General features: G+C 53.7%; 1 protein-coding gene across 1 annotated transcript; it reads right to left on the bottom strand.

Moving 5' to 3' along the window:
* Positions 1-274: 274 nt before the first annotated feature.
* Positions 275-11523, bottom strand: LOC309648155 (leukocyte immunoglobulin-like receptor subfamily A member 6). Its single transcript, XM_082436460.1, is given in 13 exon segments — positions 275-4924; positions 5118-5162; positions 5945-5997; positions 6217-6254; positions 6340-6382; positions 6767-6892; positions 7592-7642; positions 8256-8558; positions 8816-9112; positions 9338-9640; positions 9787-10071; positions 10254-10419; positions 10422-11523. Coding segments are annotated over 13 exon segments (1917 nt in total). The 5' UTR covers positions 10485-11523; the 3' UTR covers positions 275-4780.
* Positions 11524-12191: the final 668 nt, after the last annotated feature.

Raw genomic sequence — 12191 nt, 5'->3', positions numbered from 1 at the left:
TTCTTCCTTCCTTCCTTCCTTCCTCCCTCCCTCCCTCCCTCTCTCTCTCTCTCTTTCTTCTTTCTTTCTTTCTTTCTTTTTCTTTCTTTCTTTCTTTCTTTTTCTTTCTCTTTCTTTCTTTCTTTCTTTCTTTCTTTCTTTCTTTCTTTCTTTCTTTCTTTCTTTCTTTCTTTCTTTCTTTCTTTCTTTTTCTTTTCCTTCCTTCCTTCCTTCCTTCCTTCCTTCCTTCCTTCCTTCCTTCCTTCCTTCCTTCCTTCCTTCCTTCTTTCCTTCCTTCCTTCCTTCCTTCCTTCCTTCCTTCCTTCATCTCCCACCATATGGAATACATACCAGAGTACTCTCCACCCTCTAACCATCAGGTCCAATTAGCAAGATGTCATCAACGTTGTGGACAAATGGGATGTTCTGCCCAATGTCACGATGCCGAGGGTCTCTTTGGACTGTGCTGTGAAAGAGGGAGAGTTAATTTCTCTCTGGACAAAGTATGAACGTGTACTGCAGTCCATCCTAGGTGAAGAACGGCTTCTTAGTTACCAGATCCACAGCTGCCTAGAAATGACCAAAGGCTGCCTGATTCTGTTCTAGGAAAAATATGCATCCCGCACAGCAGCTGTGGCAGGGCTTAGCGCTGGGTGAAGTCTGAGGCCCTCCACCACCAACCACCCCTGATCCGCTCAGTTTCTGCAGGGGCCAGGCTGGTGTACTAAGCAGGGGTGCGATGGGCCACCACCACTCCCTCCCTTAAGTCTTTGAGGGCAGCAGTAACCTCTGCTATTCCACCTGACCGCAGGGTTGTTTTTGATTTACCATACACTGGGTTATATGAAAGTTATATTGTTTTTTTGTTCATACCGGGCAGCTTGCAGGATTTTAGATCCCCAACCAGGGATTGAACCTGCACCCTGGGCAGTGAAAGCGCAGAGTCCTAACCACTGAACCTCCAGGGAATTCCCTGGAAAGTTATATTGTTAAGTATACAGATTCTGCTTCCTTTCTTTAAAGACTGTGTAACTATGTTTTGGAAGTTGATTAAATGACTTTGTCGTTCAGCTTTGTGGTTCTTTTCAAGGCTTAAAAAAAAATCTGCTTTTGGGTACATCCTAGGGTTAGTTTGGTCTTACTGTGAAGGGTAGGTCTGCTTGTGATAAATCCTCTCAGTTTTCCTTCACCTGAGATTGTCTTTATGTCCCCTTCATTCCTGAAGGATAGTTTCACAATGCATAGCATTGGGGATCGACAGTTCTTTTCTTTCAGCACTTGAAACTGTTGTGCCACTACCTTCTGATAAGTCCAAGGTCACGTGAGTGGCGGGTTCCCTCCACAGTGAGGAGGCATTTCTGTCTCACTGCATTCAAGGAACTTCTTCCTCTTTTTCTGGATTGTGATGAGTCTTGGCATGGATTTCTTGGGGCTCATCCTGTTTGGGTTTCACTGAGTTTCATGAATGCATAGACTCATGGCTTCTGCAAAGTTTGGGGAAATTTCAGCCATTATTTCTCGAATAGTTTTCCAGTCTCATCCTCTTTCTCCTCTGCTTTTAGGACTCAGATCCCAGGGATGTGAGGTCATTGAGACTCCGTTCTCATGCTTTTCCAGAATATGTGCTCACTGGTGTTCAGACTGAGTAATTTTTATCCTTGTATCTTTACATCATTTCCTCTGTTGCCTCCATTCTGCTGTTGGGTCCGTCCATCCATGGAGCCTTTTATTTTAATTATTGTATCTTTCAGATCTGAACTATCCATTGCGTTCTTTTTTTAAAATTTATTTGTTTTATTTTTGGCCGCGTTGGGTCTTCGTTGCTGCGCGTGGGCATTCTCTGGTTGCGGCGAGCGGGGGCTACTCTTCGTTGCGGTGGGCGGGCTTCTCATTGCGGTGGCTTCTCTTGTTGCGGAGCACGGGCTCTAGGCGTGCGGGCTTCAGTAGTTGTGGCTTGCGGGCTCTAGAGTGCAGGGTCAATAGTTGTGGCTCAGGGACTTAGTTGCTCTGCGGCATGTGGGATCTTCCTGGACCAGGGCTCGAACCCGTGTCCCCTGCCTTGGCAGGCGGATTTTTAACCACTGCGCCACCAGGGAAGTCCTCCGTTGTGTTCTTTATGTCTTCTCTTTCTTTGCTGGGCCTTTCTAGTTTTTTAGATTTATTTTAAGCATGTGTGTAATTGCTCCTCAAAGCATTTTTATTATGGCTGTTTTAAAATCCTTGTCAGAAAATTCCAAAATCTGTGTCATCTCAGTGTTAGCAGCTGTTAAGGATGGTTTTTTCTCACTCAAGACGAGATTTTCCTGGTTCCTGTTGTGACAAATGATTTTTCAAATTAGACCTGGTCATTTTGGATATTATGTTTTGAGAGTCTGGGTCTTATGTAAATCTTGTTATAGAAGGACTTTTCTTACACGTGGCTGGGGCACTGGCTCATTACTGCCAGGTGGGTGGGGCAGTCCAGGTACCCTACTTGGTCTCCTTTGACACCCACTGTGTCATTCCTGGGGTCTTAGCAGTCTTAGTGTGTCTGCCGCCTTCTCTCTACCCTTCAGAGTACAGGCAGACCTTGGAGGTATTGCAGGTTCAGTTCCAGACCACAGCAATAAAGCAAATATCACATTGAAGCGAGTCCCACAGTTTTTTGTTTTCCCAGTGCATATAAAAGTTATGTTTACACTATACTGTAGTCTGTTAAGTGTGCAATAGCATTGGTCTAAAAACACAATGTACATACTTTAATTAAAAAATAATGCTGTTGGGGACTTCCCTGGTGGCGCAGTGGTTAAGAACCCACCTGCCAATGCAGGGGACATGGGTCGATTGCTGGTCTGGGAAGATCCCACATGCCGCGGAGCAACTAAGCCCATGCACCACAACTACTGAGCCTGCGCTCTAGAGCCCGCGCACCACAACTACTGAGCCCATGTGCTGCAACTACTGAAGCCCGTGCACCTAAAGCTCATGTTCCCCAACAAGAGAAGCCACTGCAATGAGAAGCCCATGCACAGCAACAAAGAGTAGCCCCGCTCGCCACAACTAGAGAAAGCCCCACGCGCAGCAAGGAAGACCCAACACAGCCAAAAATCAATAAAATAATAATAATAATAATAATGCTGTTGGAAAAATGGCACTGATAGGCTTGCTTGATGTGGGTTGCCACAAACCTTCAATTTGTAAAAACAAAAACAAAAACAAAAAAATCCCTGCAATATCTGGAAAGTACAATAAATGGAGTTATGCCTGTATTCTTATGTTTGTTGTGTATGTAAAGTCCAGGAGTTTTACTGTGCTTTGTGGGGGTTAGGGAGACATACTTCTATTTTCTCCTGCTCCAAAACTGGAAGTCTGAAATGCAACTGACTTTTATATATTGATGATGTTCCCAGTGACGTTAGATAAATTCTTTTCAAATTCGAATAATAGGTCCTTATTCTATTTTGGATTTTCCACTCACACAATTTTATAATCTTGAGAAATACAGTTTTATTCCGTCCCTCAGTGCCTATCACTTTTTTTTCTTTATTTAATTGGTTGGTTCTTCCAGGCCTGCTGAATAGAAGGGTAATAGTGAACGTTCTTGGCTTAGTCTCAATTGCAGACAGAAAGATTGCACGTTTTTACCTTTAAAAATGATTTCTATTGTAGATTTTAAAAGATGCTTTTACAGATAATAGGAAATTCCCTTTTATTCCTGAGTTTTTTTCATTATAAATTGGTGATGTATTTTATCAAAAGCTTTGCATCTGTTGATATGATGATTTTTAAAATTTCTTCTTTTAATGTTTGAATTGTATTGATTGACTTCTGAGGATGAAACCACCCATGCATTCCTTAAAAAAAAATACCTGCATGTTCATGATATATTACTCATTTTATATAGCAATGAATCTTGTTTGTGAATATTTTGTTTAGGAAAACAAAAAATAGAAAAACAGAGCTTCCTGTGATTTTCCCATTTTGTAGTTTCTTTGTCAAGTTTTGGTCTCAATTTTTTTCTGGCCCGACAAAAGGTGTTGGGGGGAGTATTCCTTTCCTTCCCTATTCTCTGCAGAAGCTTGTGTAAGTTTGGTATGTGTGTGTGTGTCTGTGTGTGTGTGTGTGTATTTCATAAGTGCATACGTGTTCAGAAGCAACCACCAGTGAAGCTTTCCGGACTCAGAGTTCACTTTTTGGGAAAATTTTAAATCACAGAGTCAACATATTTAATATATACAACAATCCAGATTTTCTATTTATCCTAATGTCCATCATTTTGGTAAATTATATTTTTGAGAATTTTTGTCCATTTCATCTACATTTTCTAATATAATGGCATAAATTGTTCATAAAATTCTTTATTTATATAAAGTCTGTAGGATCTGCCGTAGCGTCATGATAATAGTAAAGCGTGCCTTCTCTCTTTTTCCCTTGGTCATTGTGCCTAGGGTTTATACGTGTGATTAATGTTTTCAAGAATGAAGTTTTTTGGCTTTATTGATTTTTCTCTACTTTTTGTTTGTCCTCATTAGTAGCTACTCTTGTCATTGTTATTTCCCTGCTTCTACCTTCATTTGGAATAATTTGCTATTCTTTTTCAAAATCATTGGTAATTGAGAAGTCTGTTGCATTATTTCCCAAATGTAAGGATATTAGTTATCTTTGAGGGTAGAATCAGGTGACTCCCAAAAGGTCCCAGGGGCTCCTGGTTGGGAGTCCAGGCTAATGGTCGTTAGGTGGTGTCCACTGCGGGCAGCTCCTGTGCCCTCCGGGGTCCGTGCAGTCTTCCTCCCTGGAGCGTGGGGCCTGGGTCCTTCCTGAGCTAGCGGACGGCGAGAGCAGCATACACGCTGGGCTCTGCTGGGGGCTCCCCTGACTGGGGGGCAGGGGGTGCAGTCTCCCGTCTGAAGGTCGAGTGGTTCAGCTGGGCATAGGTCACATCCTGGGGGGCTTCAGATGCGGCGGCCTGCGGTGGGGGAGAGGGAGGGTGTGTGGTTGGGGTGGGGGAAGCCTGGGCGCCTGGACAGAATGGGACCCACCTGACTGTCCCTCTGCCCGTCCTCTTCCACTTGTCTGTCCTTCGTGTCCAGCAATCTCCCCGACAGGGAGGAAGGAGAGGTGGCCACCCCCTGCCTTAGTCTTGATCTTGAGTGGTACACCTGGGCGTACGTCCCCTCCTGGGGGTCTGCATCCCGCCTGTTCTGCTGAAGGGAGAAAGTGGGACAGAAAGGGGACTTCCTAGATCCACTGTGATCTCCTCCCATCAGCTTTCCGCTGTGTTGCCAGAGTGATGCTTTAAAACCTTAGATCAGGTCACTTTCCTGATGGAAACTCCAGGGACCTCCTAACACCTTGGAGCCTCTGGATTCTTTCTGCGGTTCTGATTTCTGTATTAACACGTTATCTCTCTTGTTCATTTGGCTCCAGCCGCACAGCCATCTTCCGGCAAAAGCATGTCCCTGCCTCAGGACCTTTGCACTTGCTGCCCCCCCACCATGCACTCTGTCACCTTCTCTTGCTTTACTTTCCTTATCAGGACCTTGCATTCTAGGACACTACCTGCTTCTTTACATATAGTCTCTCTCCCCCACCAGGTGAGCTCCCTGCTGCACCTGCAGCACCTACAGGGAGCCGGGGGGATGTGCTCTCCTTGTGCACCACTTTTGGGTGAACGAAGGAAGAGGGGCCTGGGGACTTTCAGGTGATTCACTTATTCACAAATCCTCTTGAGACGTGGGGCTTCTCTGCAATGCCAGAAGGTCAGACAGAGGACAAGGAGCCAGGAAAGGGGACCCCGAAGGAGGGGCCATGAGGTCACAAGGAAACAGGAGGGGTGGAGGCACAGCAGGACGACCCAGGAAGCCCGGAAGGAGAGGTCAGTGTGGGACGCTGCTGGAGCTGGGATGCGAGGACAGAGACGTGTCCATTGGACTGAGTTTGGCAACAAGAAGGTCTTTGGTGGCCGGGACAGGAGCAGGGGTCTCACCGGCTGGTCCAGCTGCACCCCCTCCTCAGGCTGTGTGTCCTTCACAGCAGCATCTGCTGGGGCGGAACAGGGTGTGTATCGCTTGGCGGGATTCCCTGAGGTCCCTCAGGGCTGGAGCCCCCGCAGTGCATCCAGAAGGGGCCACTGAGACCCAGGGGTGAGGGGAAGCGTGGGGTTTCAGTCCGCACCCCCTGAGCCCACCCCTTCCCAGCCTTCCCCTCCCCCACTGCCTCCAGAACCCTCTGTCCCCCACCCCGTCCTCTTCTGCTCACAGAGGGCCTGGTCCTGGGCGGCGGCGGCTGGGCAGGAGCTGGGGAGGAGGCGGGCGTGTTAGGGGGAGAATGAGGGGGAGCTGCGGGCGGGGTGGGCCTGGGGGTCTTCGGGGTGGGAATTACCTGCTCTGCAGGCCTCTGTCCTTGGGCTGTGGGTCTGTAGCCCCTGCGGGAGGGTGGAAATCAGCCTCGCCCTGGGCTGGGGCAGATGACAGAGGCTCGGCCCTGGGACTGTTACGACCCCCGCCCCTCACACGGGATTCAGGAGGGAAGAAGGAGGCCTGAACTCATACTTGTGTACATGTTCAACAGTTCATGAGATTGAAAAGGAGGAAAATACCTTGAATTATACATGTCAGCTGACAGTACGTGTTTTCTTTCTAGATTTTTGAGTTTCAGACTCTGGACAATCTTTTTCTAAGCTGACCTTGCCCATCTCTTAACCTAATTATTAATTAGTAACCTAAGGGAAACTCTCTTAGGTTTCCCTTTGGCTGGTGACCTAAGTCCACCACCTGCAGGGGCCTGGGTCACCCCGTTCCCTACTCACCCGACTTCCTGTGTCTGCTCTGACCCCGGTGTCGGATGAGGAGGAAGAGGAGGACGAGGAGCAGCAGGACGAAGGCCACCGAGACCCCGATCAGAACGCTCAGGTGCCATTTGAGACCTGGGGCACCTGTGATGTCATGAGTGAGCCAGTGGTGCCATTTAATTGAGTGCCTACTGTGTGCAGACTTGTGCTGGGGTCTGTGCATTTATCTCCTCTAACCCACTCCACCCATTTTACAGATGAGGAAACTGAGGCACAGAGAGGGAATTCACAAACCCCAGGTGACCCAGCCTGGAGGTGGCAGAGCTGGGATTGGAACCCAGGGCTGTGGGCTCCCTGAGCTGTCCTCCTGCTGCGCTCCGCCCAAGGTGGACACCAGCTTTGTGCTCTGGGGGCTTCTCATCTGCAGGGGGGCCTGTCCGAGGGTCTCATCTGGAGCCGAAGGTCCTTCCTTGTTACCCTCCCCTCCCCCACCACAGCAGGGACTGGAGGAGGGGCCGGCTGTGTGCAGTTGACTCTTCATCTTTCCCTCCCCCTCCCCGTACAATGCCACCATCACTGCAGCGGAGGGGACAGGCCCCCATGCAGTCACATCCTCAGGGGCCTCCCTGTGAGGCCTCCTCTCCTGGGGGGTCACAGCCAGAAGTCAGAACTGAAGGAAATCTAAGCTCTGGGCCACGATTCTCTGCTTTTACACTTGGAGAAACTGAGGCCCAGGCAAGGGAAGGGGGTCCAAGTCAGCGTCTCCACAGGTGCCTGAACCAAGGGCATAACTCAGCCCTGCCCCCCTGGACCCAGCACCAGGTCCCACAGACCCTCACTCACCCGTCTGGGGGCCTGGCTCCGTGGGGGGAAGGAGCCCAACTTCAGAGCCTCCTGGGGGTCAGGACGGGGGTCAGGGGTCAGAGGTCAGGGGCTGCTTCAATCCTTATCAGCCTTGCTGCTCCTGCCCCAGGATGGGCCCCGACATTCCCTCTCCATGACCCCCCCTTCATCCACCAGCCTCAGAGCCCCTGGAGCCCTGGGGTCCTCCTGGCGTCTCTGCTTGACCCCCAGCCTGTCCTTGAGGATCTGAGGGCATTACATCCTCCTAGAGACTCTGAAACTGCCTTGGGGTGGCCTGTGCTCCCTCTGAGCAGAGAGGCCTCAGTGACTCCCCACTTGTTGAACTGGGGCCTGTCGGTGGGGGGCTGGGGCCCCCAGAGGGTCCTGGGAATGAGGACAGGAAGGGGGTGGGGCTGACCCTGAAGTCCCCACCTCACCAAACCTTTCCCTTACACCTGCCCTGTGGTCTCCTCTACAGTCGTCAGGTTCCGGATCCCAGGTGAGGTGAGAAGGTGTGGGAGGGGATGGGAGCGCCTCTGAGGGGCAGACCCCTCTCTGGGTGACCCTCCCTCACAGCCCCCTCACTCACACCCCAGCCCACAGTGCTCAGGGGACAGAGCCCTGAGCTGACTGAGTCAGCAGGGACAGGGTCAGGGTCTCTCACCTGAGACCACGAGCTCCAGGGGGGCACTGGCGTGTGACAGCAGGTAGGGGTTACTGCTGAGTGAGCTGTAGCACCTGTAGGTCCCACTGTGGGCTGAGGTCACAGGACTCATGGAGAATTCGGCCTGGAAATGCCGACCTCGGTACTTTGATCTAAGACGCAGCGGGGGATGGGCTGCCCCCTCCTTGGACAGAAGGAAAGTTTCCTTTGTGCTCCGTGACTGACACAGCAGGGTCACGTTCTCTCCTGAGGCCACCACGGGGCCCGGCTGCACCGAGAGGGAGGGCGTGTCAGGGAACCATCCTAGAGAGAGGAAGGGGGGTGAGCGGCTGCCCGCCCCCTGGTTCTGAACTGCGACTCAGCAGGGCCTCCCTGAGGCCCCTCATCGCTGTCTGTCTCTGTTTTCTCTGAGTCTCTCCTCTCCCTGCCCACCCCCGTCTCTCTCTGTCTCGCTCCCGCCCTGGGGACCCCGCACGCCTGGTCCCGGCATCACCACCTGGGGCTCCCCCGGCAGGGCCTGTGCAGAGTCTGGGTCCCCGACCGACCCACTGGCTCCTCACCTGCCACCAGGACGTCCAGGGGGTCACTGGGGGCCGACCACGCAGAGGAGAGGTTGTGCCCACCGTAGCATCTGTACCGGCCCCCGTGGGTGCTGGTCACCGGGCCCAGGGGGAAGTCGGCCTGCGAGAGCCCAGCCTGGGGCTGCCGGCCAGGGCGCTGGGGGAGGGCCTGTCCCCCCTCCTGGGACAGAGCGAATCTGTCGTAGCCGACGTCAGAGCGACACTGGAGGGTCAGGCTCTGTCCAGAGGCCACGACAGGGCCCTGCGGGGTCAGGAGGGAGGGCTTCCCGGACACACCTGGGGGAAGACCAGCCCTGGGCTGTAGGGGCTGGTTCCTCCCGTGAAGCCCCTTCTCCCATCCTGGTCCCCAGGCCTCACTGTCGCTCACACTCTGTGTCTCTGTCCTGTGCGCCCCACTCCCCCCTCACCCCACCCTCTCATCTGGGACAATCCTGGGAGAAAAGCATCTAATAATCTGTCTCGTGCCTCAAAGTGTGTGAGGCCAGGATGGGACTTCCTCACCTGGGACCAGGAGCTCCAGGGGGTCACTGGGGGCTGACCACACCTGGGGGGTGTCCCTGTTAAAGCCGTGGCATCTGAGCGTCCACCTGTGGCTGGGGGTCACGGGACCCACGGGGAGCAGGGCCTGCGTCTGCCCATTGGGGCGTCGCTGTGCATCCAGGGTCCCAGAGGACTTGGGTTCTCCTTCCTTAGTCAGAATGAACCTGTCCAGTCCCTGCCATGAGCTACACCGGAGGGTCACGTTCCCTCCCGAGGTCACCACAGGGCTCGGCAGGGCTGAGAGGGTGGGTTTGCTGTGGGCCCCTAGGAGAGAAGGAGGGAGCTTGTGAAATGGGGCTCACACCCCCTCCCCTCCCCCAGGGCTGGGCTGTGAGAGGGACACAGCCCTGAGAGCAGACCCCCTTCCTGAGGGCAGAGCGTGAGGCCGGGACCCCCGAGTGTCCTCTCACCTGCCACCACCAGCGCCAGGGGGTCACTGCGCTCTGACCATTCAGTGAGTCTGCGATAGTAACAGTGGTATGTCCCTGCGTCGGGCGGTGTCATGTGTGGGATGGAGAACTTGCCCTTGTCCCTGGGCTCCAGTGGGGACTGTCTGTCCAAGGGCGCTGAGCTTCCCTCTTTATCCAAATAGAACTCCCAGGCCCCCAGGGTCCCCTGACACCAGATGGTCACGGGGCTCCCCCAGGGGATCACAGAGCCTGGCTCAGCCCAGATGGTGGGTTTGGGGAGGGTCCCTGGAAGGACGTCAGAGGCTGGGTCACAAGGCATCCTCACCCCCAGGTCCCCAGCTCTCAGCCCCAAACCTCCCAGACTCCCCCTCCTTCAGCCCAGAACCGCTGTTCCCCATCCCCATTGCCTGGGGGTGGCCCCTTGTCCCCATGAGCAGGAGGGAGCTGGGACACCTGGGGACACTCACCTGCCTGCACGTGGGTCCTCAGGCCCACACGCAGCCCTGGAAGAGAGACCCCTGTGAGAGATTTGCCCTGAACCCTGAGCAGCGCCTCTCCTCCCCGTGAGCCTCCTGAGTCCTGGGGTCTCCTGACAGAGCAGCCTGGCTGTGGGGGGGGGGGTCCCTCCGTGCCTAGGGCTTCCCCTCCCCCTCCTCCATCTCACCGAGGCAGAGCAGGGCCGTGAGGCTGGGGGTCATGGCGTCTCGTCCCTGTGGTCCAGGCGGTGCAGATGGAGGAGACCACGGTGCCCTCAGGACGGAGACCCGAGGGTGTGTCCACTGGGAGACTGGTCCTCCCCGTCACGGGGCTGTCACGTCAGCAGCCCCACAGGAAGGGGAACTGCCCCTGCTTGACAGCCTGGCCCTCATTCCCATGACAGACCCGGTGTCTTCCTGAGACGCCCCTTCCAGGTGAGGGTGACCCGGGCGCGTCCTTCCCTCTCAGAGCCTCGCCGTGGGGTCTCCTTCATCCTCAGCCCGTCCATCAGCACGTCCCTGTGGGGGCCTCACCATGGACAGGGGTCACCCAGGCCCTGGAGATGCTTTAGGGAGGATGCAGGTTCCTGCTGCCCCGCAGAGCTCAGATCAGCAGAGACGCACGTTTAACATCTACCTACAGCTCAGTGGAGGTCAACGTGGCAATGAGCACAGAGGAGAAGTTCAGGGAAATAAGGAAGGAAACATGCCTGCTCCCCTGGCCCCGCGGTGTGGGTTTTCTTTCTATCTCAGCCCCCTTCAGGGACTTCTCCCTTTTTCTTGAAACAGCGTCCGCCCCACCTTCCTGGGAACAAGCCCCTGAGTCGTTCCTGCCTGCTTGGTGGCCCTTGATCCTTGGACAGGGCTCTCCTCCCCGTCCTGTCATCCTGCCTGGAAGCTTAGGGGACGTTGATTTGAGTTAGAGGTCTCACTTTGAAGGAAAACGTCTCTATTTAAATCTGTCCCCACTGCTCTTGTAACCTTGAGGGCTGTGCCCTTTCTGAGCCTGAGTTTCCTCCTCTGCGTTTTGTCACGAGCCCCACTCCTCGGAGTGGCTGTGAGCTCAGTGGTGTCAGGTTCATTGCAGGATCGTCATTGTTAATTTCCAGAGCAGGTGACAACAGGAGTGGGTGGGACAGGAAAGGACCCTGGGCTCAGACTCCACGGCAAAGTGGGTGATTGTGGTGCCCACCCAAGAGCCCTCCTTGCTCCTAACACTGAGAAATGCTATTTTGAATATTTCTGAAACACGTACCCACAGACACATGCAGAAAAAGAGAAAGAAAATTCCCCAAATGGAGAGGGAACCAGATAAAGAGATAAAGAGAGAATGATCCCCGCTGGCCGGGATCACCACGGGGTCATAGGGAGGAGGTTCCCACCTGTGTGGACAGAGAGAGGGACCCAGGGCCTCACAGGCGGGGAGGGGTCAGGGCTCCAGGTGAAGGCTGAAGCTGCGGCCCCCCTTCCCCGCGTTTCTGGACGGGCACTGGGTTGGCTCTGCTCACTGCCCCAGGCCCGTGGTCAGCATTGAGCCACCTCCCCTGTGTGGCATGAAACAGACTCAGTCCAGGATTGTCAGCCATGGGCTTTCACCCTCGTGGGAGTGTGAGGGTCCTATTGGACCATCCCCGAGGGCACAGCCGTGAGCAGGTGCTAAGTCTGAGACGGTGGAGAGCCCGGGGCAGGAGCGGCTGCAGCGGTCTCCCCTGGTCGCCTGACGCCCAGCACAGCCCTGGGAGAAGCCTTCTAGGAAAGATCGGGGGTGTGAGGGGAGCGCCTTTAACAGGAATGGACATCACAGTGACCCAGTAATGATGACAGTGCTTTGGACAGCCGTCTGCTGACGCATGGGGGTGTCCTAGGCAAGGAAGTAGAATCAGTAGGAAACCAATAAAGAGGTGAAAAAAAATATAGAACATACTTGAT

The sequence above is a fragment of the Balaenoptera physalus genome, assembly GCF_965194825.1.
Source record: "Balaenoptera physalus genome assembly, chromosome: 19".
Classification (NCBI taxonomy): Eukaryota; Metazoa; Chordata; class Mammalia; order Artiodactyla; family Balaenopteridae; genus Balaenoptera; species Balaenoptera physalus.
Note: the sequence above shows the minus strand (reverse complement) of the source record. Positions and strands in the feature narration are given on the sequence as shown.